Source organism: Octopus sinensis, linkage group LG4 (genome assembly GCF_006345805.1).
Source record: "Octopus sinensis linkage group LG4, ASM634580v1, whole genome shotgun sequence".
Taxonomy (NCBI): domain Eukaryota; kingdom Metazoa; phylum Mollusca; class Cephalopoda; order Octopoda; family Octopodidae; genus Octopus; species Octopus sinensis.
The window spans coordinates 20,465,682-20,482,495 of record NC_043000.1 but is presented as its reverse complement, the minus strand read 5'-3'; the positions used below and the strand labels follow the sequence as shown (position 1 = coordinate 20,482,495).

Below are 16,814 nucleotides of genomic sequence, written 5' to 3'. Positions count from 1 at the left end.
GAGTGTGCAGGAACATACCATGTAGTAGCGTTGGGAAGATGACGTAGCTAAAAAAACCGTATAAATATGTATAAATACACCCACTCAAAAATTCATTAATATACTTGACTCATGTATATGTATATTAAATACACAGGCGCACGCACACACATAATTATATGTCAAGAGAAAGAGAGCGCGTACGTATCTAGACAGGCATACATACAGTAGTAGTAGTAATAGTGGTGGTGATGGTGATAGCGGCGGAGGTGGTGCGGGGGGGGGGGAGCAGTACTAATGATGGTGTTGGTAATAGTGTTAAGAGAATAGCAAGCAGACTTTCGCTTCGTGTACACCTGGAATGCGGATATCGCGAAACAGATGCAAATATATTTATTGGCTCTTGTTAATTTGTAAAGCCAACGCGGGTGACCAACACACACGTAGTCATTCGATAGTTAAAAATAGCAACCAAATATACATATATATATATATATATATATATAAATAGCAATCCTCATCAGGTTACACCCCAGTATCTCAGAAAAGAAGAAGAAAAAAATATTAGATAACGTGTCTGAAAAAGATAGGATGGTCACAAATTAGAGATCTATAATTATAGGTATCTTCGATTACGATTGACCTGGTGTTAAATACCAACAACAACTCGACCTCCATCGTCCCAAATAACAGCTTGACCATGAAATAAAAAAAACCCTAATATATCTCTTAAATCGGTGAATGCGAAAGGTACGAAATAGATACTTATATAACACATAGGAATATGTTTGTTGTTTATGTGCGAGAACGTGTTCCAAAAGAATTAATATTAAAAAAATGAGAAAGAATCAAACCCGCATAAATACAATCCGTATAAACAAATACATCTATATACAATACGTAAACACATTCCAATGTGGTGTGGTTGGCTCCAATGACGCCTTAAGGAATCTAAAAATCTATGCCAATACACGTACAAGCGGACAAATGAATAGATATTTGTAAATATACATACATACGACGGGAAGAGTAAATAGAACTTGGAATAAATAGAAGTCCAACGATTCGAGTATGATCCAGAAGGTTTAACCACTGATAAACATTGTTGCGGTCAATGTAAAGTTATGATCCGGATCTTACGAAAGTCCGACAGATCTCCACCAGTTAAATGCTTACATTACCTGTTATGGTAGTTAGTAATGTTGTTCTCATATACACACCTGACACATTACTATTATGCTTGTATGCAGTTACGCATATACAATACAATAACATAATATAATACACATATATTATATATGCGTTACAGCATACAAGCATTATAAATGTGCGCGTGTGTATATATAATGCATGTATACAGCTACGCACACGCACATCTATAATGCTTGTATGCAGTAACGCACATATATATATATATATATATATATATATATATATATATACATACTTTATTTAAAACAGCAGAAAATTCAACAAAACCTGTTACTCTGAGTTTCATGTTGCCGTTCGTCGGACAGTTTTTGCTAGAATCTAGCAAAAACTGTCCGACGAACGGCAACAGAGTAACAGGTTTTGATGAATTTTCTGCTGCTTTAAATAAAGCATATTACTCTACCACTGGTATTTGAGTACTCTTTTTTCCACCTTGTTTCACATTTATGTGTTTACTCCGGTATATATATATATATATATATATATATATATATATATATTAAGAAATTCCAACTCTCTCTGTTTTTGATGTTTTATTTATATTGTTTATAATATTAATGTAGAATATAGAATATATAGTATAAAAAGTAAATATAGTAGTATAATGACGTGAAGAATTGATTGTCTTATTGAATAGATGAAATATTGAATATAAAATATTAAGGGACTAGTATTCTTTCAACAGTTGAAACCCTCCTGTCACAACCTGGGACCTTGAAGATTGCTATAATGCAAAAAAGTATACTAGTCCCTTAATATTTGATATTCACTATTTCATCTATTCAATAAGACAATCAATTCTTCATTTCATTATACTACTATATATACTATTTATACTATATATTCTATAGTCTACATTAATATTATAAAGAATATAAATAAAACATAAAAAAAGAGACAGAATTGGAATTTCTTTGAATAATACATATCCCTCTATACACAATCATACAAACCCCTTTATATATATATATATATACGAGAATAAATGAATGAATGAGCTGATGAGTGTGTGAGTGAACGAGTAAATCAATGACTGACTGAGCGGATTTGGTGATGGAAAGCAAGTGGAATTCTTGTTTTCGAGCGCATGGTAACTATAAACATCGCACTCGCTATTTTAACGTCAAATCTATACAAACAACAGTGTAGTGTGTCTGTTGCTAAAGATTAAGTTACATATATAAACGTACTTCGTATACAATATCTAGAAACTTTCAAAATCAAAGTGGAAAAGTTCACATAGCAGGAAGAGAAAATATATCTGAACACTTACCTGCGATAGTCATATGAAATTGACTTCGCTTTCTAGCTATTAAATATAAAGATCCGTGTTTCCTCTTCTCTCTCTCTCCTCTTCCCTCTCTCCCTATCACTCCTACTCTTTTACTTGTATTGTTATTTAAATTTTTTTTTGCATTTAGGCTTTTATCGTCGGCAATTCTCAGCCAGGAGCAAATTCATCTACTACGCTGGTGGTAATGGTGGGGGATACATAGCAGGGGGTTTAAAAATATCAAAACCACGTTTAGTATATTAAAAGTTATGTTTTGATATATCACCTGCAAAGTTAATAAAAGAAAAATAAATAGAAAAAAAAAAGAAAGAAAAAATACGCATTATTTTTGCCGTGTGATGTTTTTATAATATACTAGCAGTATCGCCCGGCGTTGCTCAGGTTTGTAAGGGAAATAACTATAAAGCATTTTTAGAGAGTTATAGCCAAAAAATAGCAAAAAAATGGAAAAAAATGATGGTAAATTTTTTTTTGAGATTTAAAAAAGGTGGAGTTGCGTCCCCTAGACAGTTTGTGGTTTGTGTTTCTCATTGTCGACCCCATGTCGAATTTATCGATTTTTTTCAGAACTGGGGGAACTTTTCAAAATTTTCGCTGCGTTAGTTTTGAATTATGACATTGGGCTATGTGTGTGTCAAGTTTCATCAGAATCGGTTGAAAGCCGTGGTCAGGGTGAGGGTACAAGCAAACAGACACACAGAAACACGCACAGACAAACTGCCGTTTATATATAGAGAGATAACTGTGGAATACATCAAGCCGAGAGTATAAGTGATAGGAAAAGTTGAGATTCGGTGTAAATGATGCTGGATACATTTACAATATACAGAATGGAGGAGCGTAGTCTATAAGCCCAGATGTGTCTGTGTCCGGCCGAGGTTTTTATGAATTTATTTTTAACAATATATTTTTGTAATATATTCTTAAGAAATTTAGTGCCTATAGAAATTTAGACTGGCGACCACTAGCCTATCATCATCATCATTGTTCGACCGTGGTCGAGACAATGGAATTTACCATGCTACGCCAGACTTCACGGTCCATCATGGCATTACGGAGGTCCTGTTGCTGGATGCCTGTATCCCTGGAGATTACATCAGGGTAGGAGAGTGTGCGCCCTCTGGTATTGCGAGTAGATGGCTTTCAGAGGAGAAGAGTAGAAATTACTTCTTTTTCAGCTCTACAACAATGTCCAGCAAACTGGACTCTCCTACCTTTCACAAGGGATGACACAGGTGGTAGAGTCCCATATATTTGCATTTTGGTTGGATGGCGCTTCCACGAGAGATTTTGAGCTCTCATAAGGAGGCGAGTGTAGGTTCCATCCAACCGCCTCTCAAGCTTCTTTGATAACGTCCAGGTTTCTGAGCCATATAGTAGAATTGGTTCGACTGTGGCTTTGAAGATTTCAAGTTTGAAGTCTCTACTTAGATTTGATGACCAGATCTTATGCATGTCATTACAAGCTGACCAGGCCATACCCTTTCTAATTAGAAAGTCTTTTCCAGATGATGATATGTATGACCTAAGATATTTATAATCATACTAGCCTAGCTGGGGGGGAGGGGCGCCCCAGGCGGCACTTTTGGGTCAGCTGTAGGCAATATGTTTTTTTTTTATTTTGTGGGGTCCGGGTGCGGCAAATGGCAGGGCCGCCCCGGGCGGCATATACTCTAGCTACGCTGGTGCTGGCAACTACACCGAGGAAGAGATAATTAATAACAATTAAAATGGTTACATTTACTTTAAATTGAAATTTAATTAATGAAATGTCAAAATTTTCGTTGCTCAACTGCAACCTAGTCATTGACGTAGTTCCACTACAGAGTCGACAAAGTTGTATTGGATCTGTGCTCGTGAGCAGGACGCAGAGGTGCGACGAAAATCCTGATATCTTTTATAGTTGACTTGTTTCAGTCATTGGACTGCAGCTATGCCGGGAGACTGCATTGATAGGTTTACTCTTTTACCATTTTACTCTTTTACTTGTTTCAGTCATTTGACTGTAGCCATGCTGGAGCACCGCCTTTGGTCGGGCATAACGACCCCAGGACTTATTCTTTGGAAGCCTAGTACTTATTCTGTCGGTCTCTTTTGCCGAACCGCTAAGCTACGGGAACGTAAACACACCAGCATCGGTGGTCAAGCGATGTTGGGGGACAAACACAGACACACAAACATATATACACACACATACATACACATATGTACATACATACATACATACATGTATACGACGGGTTTCTTTCAGTTTCCGTCTACCAAATCCACTCACAAGGCTTTGGTCAGCTCAAGGCTATAGTAGAAGACACTTGCCCAAGGTGCCACACAATGGGAACTCGGAACCATGTGGTTGGTAAACAAGCTACTTACCACACAGCCACACCTGTCGAACAAATCGAACTTCAGTACCGATTTTCTTTTTTGTTTGGTACTTATTTTATCGGCCTGTTTTGCCAAACTGCCAAATTACGAGGACATAGACAAACTAACACCGGATGACAAGTAGTGGTAGAGGCATCTCTCTCTCTCCCTCTCTCACACATACACACATACAAACACACTGAAATGCACACACACACACACACACACACACACAAACAAAAAGGAACGCGCGCGCGCACACACACATACACACACGACGGGCTTCCACACATTTTCCATTGACCAGATTCATTCATAAGACATTGGTCGGCACGGGGCTATAATAGAAAAATCTGCCCCAAGGTGCCGTGCAGTGGGATTGACCCCAAGAATAGGTAGCTACGAAATGAACTTTTTAGCCGTACGAACCTTATCCAACTTCCCTTATTCCTCAAAGGGGCCATATCGATCCTGGCTGAAAACCACTGACTAAAAACCATCCTTACTTCACTTGGCAGACCTTGAAGAGAGGGAGGGCATGTCATTAATGAGGGAGCGAATAGTGACGAAAGCAATTTAACAAACAACCGGTTAATTGGTTTGATATTTAACCAATTGACTAACAATAAAGAAGTGTGCCAGTTCGTTTGATTATTATTATTAGCGTAGTAATGACCCGCCCAAGACACAGCAAGACTAGCCTAAGTTTTCTCATGTATCACTATTTCCCAAACAGTCTAAATTGCAGAGTTCTACCAGCCTGGCTGGAGACTGTTAAAACTGAAGCAATTAGATCGCAGAAGAACCAGTTCACAACACACAAAGCTGTCAAATTCACTTTAAATTTGAATCTATTTCATCGGCTGTGGTTTCAGTAACATGGGCAAATGTTTTCTACAATGGACCTGGGTAGACTAAAGCCGATCGTCAGTGAATTTGATTGCTGGAGCAGTATTGTTTCTTCTTCCTCTGTAAGAGTCACATTTTCTCACTCCCTTAGCTAGTGGGCTGCATACCACCTCCGTTCAAATGCATCTGAAACATGTAAATCTCCTCCACTTATCCCGACTATTTCTTGATCCACCCCACCCCAAAAATGCCTTTTACTTATCCTCCTTGCATATAAATGCAGCCATCTTGAATTCAGTTCAAGATTTACACCACCACATGTAATAAACCTACAGCAGCTCAAATTAATATCAACTGCATCGGGAGAACTCACCAAAACCATGAGTACTACTCTACTCGTTCGTCTAAAATAGGTTTACAACACATTCTGGTTGGCTGCGACTGTCCTGATGAGACAGTTCTTTTCTGGTGCCGTGTTTGGTTAGTAAATTTGTCCTGTTTGGCGCTGAAATGTCTCAGAATTTTCCAGTTAATTTCTTTATTAACTATGAGGTTGAGAAAAAGAGGGGACGATACGAGGACAGACAAAACAAACATTGGGGTCAAGGTATCGAATGAGACGAAACGTATGAATAAACAAACAATTAAAATATATACAATTAAATGAGAATGAGTGATTTACAAAAAATGAAGCGGAGGACGCGGTCGACCCCACAAACCACATACTTACACTGAAGACTTTGCTTTCTCCTTTTTATATTCTCGTTTAAACAGGTTCTTTCACTCGCAACATACTTGCTATAGACTTCCATCTTTTACGAAACACACTTTACGACAGGCATGTCTTCTCCAGCCTTATTTTCCGTTTCATATGGAAAACGAAAAAGTCGATTAGTTCGAGGCTGGAGATGAACATACCTGTTGCAATTCCTTTCCAGTTGTAGATCAAATAATTAAATTCTAAGAAGGTAAACTAAAAACGTTGAAATCGGCAATTCATCCATATACAACTTATTTAGAAATTCACATTCTCCATGTCAAAGTTGAGTCTAAACTTAGGTCTTTATCAGCGGTCCGTCAGTTGTGAGTTGTACCTACAACGAGATAGAACTCTCAAGCCACACGTATTGTAGGCATTATAGAGACATCTTGTCTATGTGTGTGTGTGCCTGGTCTTCGCAATGGATGTATTTCCTATGATATGTTACACAAAAGGCGGCGAGCTGGCAGAATCGTTACACACCGGGCGAAATGCTTAGCGGTATTTCGTCTGACGTTGCGTTCTGAGTTCAAATTCCGCCGAGGTCGACTTTGCCTTTCATCCTTTCGGAGTCAATAAATAAAGTACCAGTTTCGCACTGGGGTCGATGTAATCGACTTAATCCGTTTGTCTGTCCGTGTTTGTCCGAGGCTATAGGAGAAGACATTTGCCCAAGATGCCACGCAGTGGGACTGAACCCAGAACCATGTGGTTTGTAAGCAAGCTACTTACCACACAGCCACTCCTGCACCATGTGAAAGACCAGCAACTGTTATAGGGCTGAAATATTTTATGACCTGGAAAAGAAACCTAATGTTTGGTAATGATGGCCGCTGTTATCCGAGTTTGCGAGACGTAGTAATTTTCTCAGCAGAACGAAAGTGTTTTAGTATGTGTTGTTCTTGGCCATGGAGTGTAGAGCTCCATGAGTGTTTGTTTACCTCTTTCATTAACATTTATTTAATGAACTACACTGCCTTCATTTCAAATAATTTTGAAAATAAAGAAGAATTAGTAAAATAACTGTCTTTATTAAGCTGGTATTTGGAACATGCATTAGCATAAAATTTTAAAGGGAAATTTCAGTTTCTATCACTTTGAACCGGAAGTTTGTATTGTAGAATCAAGGGCGGTCTCAGATGGTTTGGTATTAAAAAGTTAATATGACTGTTTATTGATATTGTTGAAGGAAACTAGATTACCATGTCCTTACTGGAGAATGCTTCTGAGCTCTTTCTTTATGGAAGTATAATATAAGTTGTGTGTGGCCTCAAAGATGTGGATGACGGCTGTGAGAGGAAAATCAAGTAGAAATGATAGACAGTATCGTCTGTATAAGAATTATAGAAATAAAGAACTGTAAGAAAGATGGCGATAACTTGAGGAGAGAGAGAGAGAGATAGATAGATAGATAGATAGAGGGAGAGAGAGAGAGAGAGAGAGAAAGAAATAGAGAAATCTTGGTACTACTTAAATACAGAGGTTTCGACGCTTCTAATGAGGAGGGGTGGTCAAAAATCACTAGAAAAAAGAGAAAAACTGACCCCCCACCAAAGTGAACCAAAAGAAGAAAAGAGAGTCGTTGAACTCATTTATGGCCGTTAAGGCCTCGAACAATAGACTCGGTAATGTGTTGGCAGCTATGGCCAAAGTGGAAAACAATAGGGAAAAAAATGACTATATATTGTACAGAATAGGCCGGAAGGATTACGGACGGATAAAGTCCGAATTTTTTCATGACGTGGGCCCGCTCAGAATGGATATAACATCTCCATATATATTCGAGGGCCTGCGTCAGACTCCCCCACGAGGCTCAGAAAAAGAGACAAACAAAGAAGAAAAAGAAAAAACCGAACCACTGATATAAGGTAAGTAATGGATTACATTTATGTTGGTTGTTTAAATGTGCGCGGCCTGGGATCAAGCTGGAAGCAAGGTCGCTTCCTTAATGATATCAGGTCGCGTAATTTAGATGTTATTGTTGCTACAGAAACCCGGTTAGAGGGGCCAAGAGGTCTACTCCCGCTGTTTGACGGCTACGAGAGTTTTTTCTCTCCTGGCAGTCCTACAGGCGGGGGTGGGGTGTTGGTCCTATTAAAAAGAAACCGGGTTTCTGAGAAAAAGTTAATTTTTGCAGATCCAGAAGGTAGGCTGGTCGTAGGTAGGCTGGATTTGACGTTCAGTAACGGTAAAGTTATCAGACTGGTTGCAATTTACGCACCCAACCATAAAGGGCAAAGTGATTATTTTCGAGAACTGGAAAACTTTCTTGGTACTTCGCATTCATTAGTTATGCTAGGAGACTTTAACACAATTTGCAAAGCGGATGTAGATTGTGTTGGCTCGCGTCAAGATAGAAAAGGTAACAGTGGCTTCATGGGACTGCTAAGCCGCTTTGAGCTAGCAGATCCTTATAGGTTGGAATTTCCGAACGCTCCATTGTGGACATGGTCAAACAGCGACGGATCTTCCAGGTCATATTTAGATAGGATACTAATTAGAAAAGTAGACAGAAAAATAGCTAAGTGTCCACAGTTTTACCTGGTCAGCTACAGTGATCACAAAATGGTCACCTGTAAGCTTGACATAGATAAGGTTAAAAATAGAGGATCCGGTTACTGGAAACTTAATACGTCCTTTTGGCGATTAAGGAGTACAGAGACCGGATTAGGACTATAATTCAGAGGGCACTATCTGGTACCATCATTAATAACAAATGGTGGTACGCCCTCAAACGAGCCATCAAATTCGAGTCAATTAGATATAGCATAGGAGTAGTGGCTAGAGAGGCTAGGAGGGAAACTACTCTAGTTAAGGAATTAGAGGAAGCCTTGAAAACTGGCTCTGCGGCTCAGGTGACGTCCAAGAGACTGGTGTTAAACCAGCACCTCGAGGCCAAACACATGGGCTGCATTGTCAGGGCTAGGATCCGCGCAATGGGTTGTGAAGGAATCAACGCCGTGAGATGGGCCCGAGTGGTGGAAGCTCAGCGTGGTAACAGTGCCACGATTCGATCTATGACGAACCAACAAGGTGAGTTGATAAACGAGCCCGAGGAGGTGTGTGAGGCCTTTCAGGAGCACTTCGCTCAGCTTTTCGGTGAGTGCGGCGGACTGGATAGGAGGAGGGCCTTTACGGACCTCCTCGACGGGCTGCCGCGCTTATCGGGGCGAGATGCGGAGGGCTGTGAAGGGCCAATCACGCCTGGGGAGGTGGTTGAGGCGATGGCGGACTGCGGTGCGGGCAAAGCGCCGGGTTTAGATGGTCTACCCTCTGAATTATATAAGAGTATGCCAGACTTGTTCGGGCACCTACTGGCGGAGGTCTATGCGAACTGGCAGCAGAACGGGCTCATACCCAGATCTGTGCGCCGGGGAGTAGTGACACTCGTCAGAAAGGACCCGAGCAAGGGGGAGTGCATTGATAATTTCAGGCCCATCACTCTGCTAAACACAGAGTTGAAGATTTTGGCCAAAGTGTTATCGAAAAGATTGGCGCGTGTCGCGGATGGTCTGATCGGGGAGGCACAGACATGTGCCGTTCCTGGCAGAACCATTCAGGATAATCTCCATCTTATGCGGTACACTATAGAGGGGTTTAATAGCGATTCTGGCAAGGGTGGGGCACTGGTCCATTTAGACCAATCTAAAGCATTCGATAGGGTCGACCATCGCTACCTGGTATCTGCCCTGGCACAGTTCGGGCTGAGCCTTGGCTTCCTCAGGTGGATTATCCAAATTTACGATAACATCGACTCGGTAGTTCGGCTGAACGGCTTCGACAAGAAGCCGTTCAACATCAAGCGCTCGGTTCGTCAAGGGTGTCCGCTCTCCCCGCTTTTGTACGTGATGGCTCTTGAGCCATTACTGCGAAAACTGAGCGGCATCCCGAGACAGCCAGGTAGTGGAAAATCGGTGTCAGCGTACGCGGATGACATCACCATCATCGTAACCGAAATGGACCACCTACGTAAAGTAGGCAAGGCCATAGAGGTTTACGAGACGGTGACAGGAGCAAAAGTTAATCGCGAAAAGTCAGTCGGCTTGCAACTCGGCACCTGGAGAGGCAAATCGATGCCTCCTGACAGCGTCGTGGGACGTTGGACGGAGGGTCCGATTAAGTTGCTAGGGGTTTGGTTCGGTCCAGACCTCCAAATAGAGAAGAATTGGGGCGAGGTATCGAGCAGGGTGGCTGCAGTAACCAAGACCTGGTCTTGGCGGTGGCTATCCCTGAAAGGGAGGGCGGAGGTAGCCAATGTGTTTATCGCATCGGTTATCACCTACCGCCTTTCCGTTGTTCCTTGCCCTGATTCGTGGTTGATCAAGTTGGAAAGACAGCTCTTCTACGTCTTGTGGAAGGGCGGGAAACCACTTGTGAAACGCTCTACTTGCTGTCAACAACCGTTAAAGGGTGGGCTAGGGATGCCTTGGCTGATGATGCGCAGACATGCGCTGAGGTTAAGACATCTGTGGCTCTACCTGGATGGTGAACGGGTGTGGTCTCCGCTAGCAAAACTGATGTTTCCCAAGTTCACTAGTTTCGGTGGATGGGAAACCTGGCTGAATCGTAGATCGAAACTAGGCACATGGTACACGGAGTGTCGCAAGGCTCTCCTGCTATTCCGTCGCTCGGGCAACGCCTGCGGTGGGGGTTCCACCACATTCTTCTATAGAGGGTTGGTAGAGGCGGAATGTGAAGATACCTTGGGGGAAACCCTAGGTCTCGACGATAATCAGCTGGCCAGTCTGTTCCGACGTACGTTCGAGCCGAAGACACTGGACAACTTCCAGAAGTCTCTGGCATGGCAATGCTACAGAGGAGCTCTACCTGTTCAGGATAAACTCGCAAGGCACGGTGGCCAGGACAGTCCGACATGTCCAAGATGCGAACGGGATAGGGAAACCGTCCCGCACGCTATTGTTCATTGTTCGGGCGTGTCTGAGGTGTGGGTTTATGCCGAACAGCTGTTGTCAAGCACACGAAGAGTACAGCTGTCGACTGAGTCTATTACAAAAATTGACCCACCAGATTTCCTCGCGAATGAAGGTAAGAATTGTTTTCTCGTAGTAGCAATTGCGAAAGAGGTGATATGGAAGACGAGAATGAAAGGTTTACAGTCAGGCAAGTTCATCTCCGGCCCTGGTTTGATGAATTATTTCATCTTTCACCTGAAAAGGAAGATAGGGCTGGAGAGAATATGCCTGACTAAGAGAGTGTATGAAGAACGATGGAAAGATGTAGCACGAAAGTTGCGAGTGGATGATACCACATAAATGTAAAACCAGACGAAACCAAAGTATCAGTGGGGAGGCGGGGCTCGTGGGGTCCGAGCTAAACCCGCTCCCACTCCATCCGTAATGTCTTCCGGTCTGTTCTCCATTCGATTTTTTTCTATTTTGTAATTTTTTGTAAATTTTAAAAATTCGCTTTTTTGTAAATCCCATTCGTGTATCTGACCCCACATCAGATTGTATTGTCCCCTCTACGTTCGCCCCTTGTGGGTAATAATAAAACACATGGAGGAAAGCACCTTCGAAAAGTGTCTTGGTGCGACTATGAAAGGTATCTAATCAGAGGCGGTAAATTCGCCACAATAGGAGCAAGGTTCGAGTCAACGGAGCGTGCAAGGGAGAACTCGACTCGAACTTGCAAAGTGGAAATATTTTATTTTTACCTTTATATCTGGGACGTAGGACGTTCCGGAAAAAAATTTAAAATGACCCCCCTCCCCAGAAGTAGAGGTAGGCTGGATTGTAGCCACACTTCTATACAAGAGGGAGGACAAGATCCAATTGATCGAAATTACAAGAGACGGGCTAACAATTCCAGTCTGTTATATATTTTGAGTATTGTTATCACTAGCGATATCAAGATATAACTTTGTATTTTGTATTTTATGTGTAGATGTATATATATATAGATGTACATTAAATATGTACACATATATATACACATATATACATGCACTAGCACTATGACCCGGCAACGACGGGTCTTTAATGCTAGTATATATATATATATATATATATATATATATATATATATACAAATTTTTTGCGTAATAAGACAAAAAACCAAGGCTGTGTAGATATTAGAGCAGGAACTTAACCTTAACTATGGTCTGTCTATACCACTTATTCAGCTTTACCTGACACCTTTGGGTCCAAATGACACCATTATCTCTCTCTTATATATATATATAATATATATATATATATATGCGTGCATATGCGTATTGATGTTAGCACCAGTATTTTTTATTTCGAAGTGAGATATCGCCATTTCAAAGTAAGCTTAATAATTTCAACAGGCCACTTTGCTACTGTTTGTGAGAATAGCGATTTCAGTTCTAGATTAATGTAAAAAATATATTAAACAGAAAATAAAACACTAAAATATCATAATACCATTTGTAATATCAACATGGCCAACTTACGTTTTCGTTAGCCAAGCAACATAAAAAAAAAATCGCATGAAATGGTTGTTTTCTGTTGCGTTTTTTTGTGAAGTATAGCAATGGCGCAAAATATTAATTTTCTGAGCATATAATCTTGGTATGTGACTTTTAAAACACTTGAATGAGTGACGACTATCTCTGCATGAATGTCTGCGGGCAAAGATCCGCTTTGAGAGCATTATTTTATTCACGAAGCAATGCGTGGGTTGGTAGACATTTCAGATAACAATTATGAATTGTCGCGAGAGAAATTTTCGATACCATTGTGAACAAGGGCGTTAATGAATAAAAAAATATATTCCTGACCTTAAAATATTCAATATTTTAAAAATTATTTTTAGTAGTAACAAAACACATTAGCAAAAAGGACAAAAAAAAACAGAAACAAAATACTTTGAAAAATAGTTTAAGTTGATCAAAGTTTTGTTTTTGTGAAATGTGCTCACTTTGAAATCACTATTCTCACTTTGAAGTGACATTTGCTCACTTAACATTTCAAACACGACACGTATTAGTCCGCAGCATTGAAAAGTATATCTTTGGTAGAAAAAGATCTACGAGCAATGACACAAATGGAAAGTAACAACATCAGAATCTATGGTTTTGTTGGGTGAGAGTGATCGAAGAAGTTTTCGCACATGGGATGAACTCAGAACAATAAAGAATTTGGCTGAAGCCAAAGATAAAACATGTTTTCCTATGAAACCACTTTATATTATATATCGTGATATTACCCGTGAAAAACGGACGATTGCCATCGTGGCTCAAATACAAGTTTAGTCAAATAAATATATCTGTTTCTTTATTACCCACAAGGGGCTAAACATAGAGGGGACAAGCAAGGACAGACAAACGGATTAAGTCGATTACATCGACCCCAGTGCGTAACTGGTACTTAATTTATCGACTCCGAAAGGATGAATGGCAAAGTCGACCTCGGCGGAATTTGAACTCAGAACGTAACGTCAGACGAAATACGGCTACGCATTTCGCCCGGCGTGCTAACGATTCTGCTAGCTCACCGCCTTCATCAAATAAATATATCTTCGTATACCTGTGTAAGTGCGTCTGTATGTGTAGAAATTAAAGGGGATCTGTTACACCAAGAATTTCTAAGGGTGACTGACACCTCAAAGATTTTTTTAAATAATTTCATCGACACATCTAGTTTCAGTAATTGAGAGTGTTGACAATTTTCCAACATTTTCTATTGGTAACATTCTTAATATTGTATATTATCTATGCGCCCTTTTCAAGCCTAGCCAGGCTCATGGGCCCGGTTTCCCGGTTTCTTTGGCGTATGTGTTCCCCCCAGCTGGACAGGATGCCAGTCCATCGCAGCGTTACTCAAGAAACAGGAAGAAAGAGTGAGAGAAAGTTGGGGCGAAAGAGTACATACAACAGAGGTCGCCACCAACCCCTATCGGAGCCTCGTGGAGGTTTAGGTGTTTTCGCTCAATAAACACACAGAACGCCCGGTCTGGGAATCAAAACCGCGATCCCCTGACCGCGAGTCCGCTGTCCTAACCACTGGGTCATTGCACCTCCACAACATTCTTAATAGATTAAAAAAAAATCCTTTGGTATTGTGTTGAATAATGTTATGACATACATGTTTAACAGTGTTTGATGGTTTCATAAAATCGATTTGACCCTATTTATTTATCTATATGTACATACAAACCGCATTATATTCTATTCCCTTAATCTCTCCAATATGTACTCATGTCATTTATTTGGTTAAGTGCATGAAAATGCTCACAGATTTTCACTACAAATATGCAGTATGGTCGATTTTGTATATGAAACTATTGTATGTCAAGTAACAATGGGTAAAGTTAAATAGTCTATATCTATAAAACAGTCCTTGGACGAAAATTGTATGAACATTTTGCTTTGACGGTTAATGGCGGCCAAACCGAGGTTAGGATCGAGCTGAAAATTGGCAGGGATACTAAATGCCTGGTGAGGATGAAACCCGCGATGGTTAAAATTCGCAAGCTATAAAGATGTGGTTGCTATGGCAAAAAGAGTGATTTTTTATCGATTCAAGGGGGGCCAAGAGCCCCTCTAGGTTTGTGCGATTGGCTTTTAATGCCCAACGGCATGCACTGCAGGCTGTTGTGCTTAATAAACATACATTTTGTCGCGAAATTCCGGCTACTAGGAAACGATTTTTCATTCTGAAAAGAAAAACAAAAAACGAGTGTTTTTTCCCTCATTCTCTTTTTAATTTTTAATAAAATTTTCGTTTTTTTTTTTTAATTCCTCATCTTTAAAATGTGACCCGAGTAGACCCGAATGAAATCGGGTTATAATACTAGTCTTACATAAAATAAAACGCAGTTTGTTCCTGTTAGTCACGCTGGTAAAGGGAAAAAAACTGCAAAAAACGGAGTGGGAGTGGCGCTAAATGCAGGCGAACTATAATCAGAGGCGTAGCCAGGTTCTATACTTAATGGGAGTGTGCACATGTGACCGTGTCACATACCAAACAATTTTAAACTCCTTTCTTTTATATTACACGAAACATTTCATTTGCTATAATATACATAATTCTATTCTACATTCATAGATTTCATGTTTCAGTAAGAATGCTATTATGTATGAAATTTACAACTAGGCACAGGAGTGGCTGTGTGGTAAGTAGCTTGCTTACCAACCACATGGTTCCGGGTTCAGTCCCACTGCGTGGTATCTTGGGCAAGTGTCTTCTACTATAGCCTCGGGCCGACCAAATCCTTGTGCGTGGATTTGGTAGACGGAAACTGAAAGAAGCCCGTCGTATATATGTATATGTATATAGATGTGTGTGTGTCTGTGTTTGTCCTCCCCTCACAACATCGCTTGACAACCGATGCTGGTGCGTTTACGTCCCCGTAACTTAGCGGTTCGGCAAAAGAGGCCGATAGAATAAGTACTAAGCTTACAAAGAATAAGTCCTGGGGGCGATTTGCTCGACTAAAGGCGGTGCTCCAGCATGGCCGCAGTCAAATGACTGAAACAAGTAAAAGAGTAAAAGAATACTGATATAGGTAACAAAAGAATTTTAAAAAAATTGCTGAAAAGGCGCCAATTGTAGAAAATACGCCCGTAGGGAGCGGTCGTATCCGTTGTTCCTGTATTAGCTACACCAATCAGTAACAAGAGGTATTGCTCTGAAGTTGCTTGTATTTTAAACAATATAGAATTGTAAATTTTTATCGTGAACTATATCTAATTCATCAGTTTCACACACACACACACACACGAAACTAAATTCTAAACTCCTTTGTTTTCAGAATATTATCGTTCACATAATACGCGCGCGCGCACAAACATACACTTCAATTTTGTCATTCGTTTTCGTCCATTTTTCCATGCGTGTCTTTTTTTTTTTTAACGCTAACCCTTATTTCCTTTCCTAGGTAAACGATAACATTTTACATGTCCTCGAAATAGGATGTTATTCACACGAATTTGTCAGCGACACCGATTTCATCAATTTAAGAAATTCATAGAAACAAGCACGTGCACGTCCAGTAACACTAATGCATACACTCATATATATGTATGCAAGTCCTGTCTTTTACTGTTTATATTTTTGTACTGTCGTTACTGTCCTGTTTTTTTACCATTTTTTAACCATTTTTTTACCCCTCTGCGAAAAGATCTCAGAATTTTAATTGATTTGCTTTTCGCAGGAAGGAAAGTTTCTTGTCGAAGATACGTCTCGCTTTTATCCTTCGAAACGTAGAGTAGATGAAACCATAGCGACTGAAGAAGGGGTTTTTTCTTTGTGTTAATTGTCCTGTCCTCCATTTTTTTGTTGTTTTTTAAAAAATGTCCAGTTTCTTTGGTTTGTGTCTATGTTTTCGTTTCTCTTTGTGTTCGACGTCCCTTTGGTGTCCTGTACTCAT

At 40.3% G+C, this 16,814-nt stretch overlaps 1 protein-coding gene across 6 annotated transcripts in view; it reads right to left on the bottom strand.

The window, feature by feature from the left end:
• Positions 1-16,814, bottom strand: part of LOC115210259 — a 206,797-nt gene that overhangs the window by 78,351 nt on the left and 111,632 nt on the right. Inside the window, exon 1 of one of the 6 annotated variants that reach the window (XM_036501875.1) lies at positions 2,465-2,581. The exons of 2 other annotated variants lie outside the window; for them this stretch is intronic. Coding sequence is in view for 1 of the 4 variants with exons in the window: in XM_036501873.1 (XP_036357766.1) it covers positions 2,465-2,477 (13 nt within the window). In the remaining 3 variants the exon portion in view is untranslated. Of the gene's footprint in view, positions 1-994; positions 1,064-1,160; positions 1,192-2,464; positions 2,582-16,814 lie in introns of those variants that run through there. 3 more of the 6 variants (XM_036501873.1, XM_036501879.1, XM_036501877.1) reach the window with 3 other exon arrangements.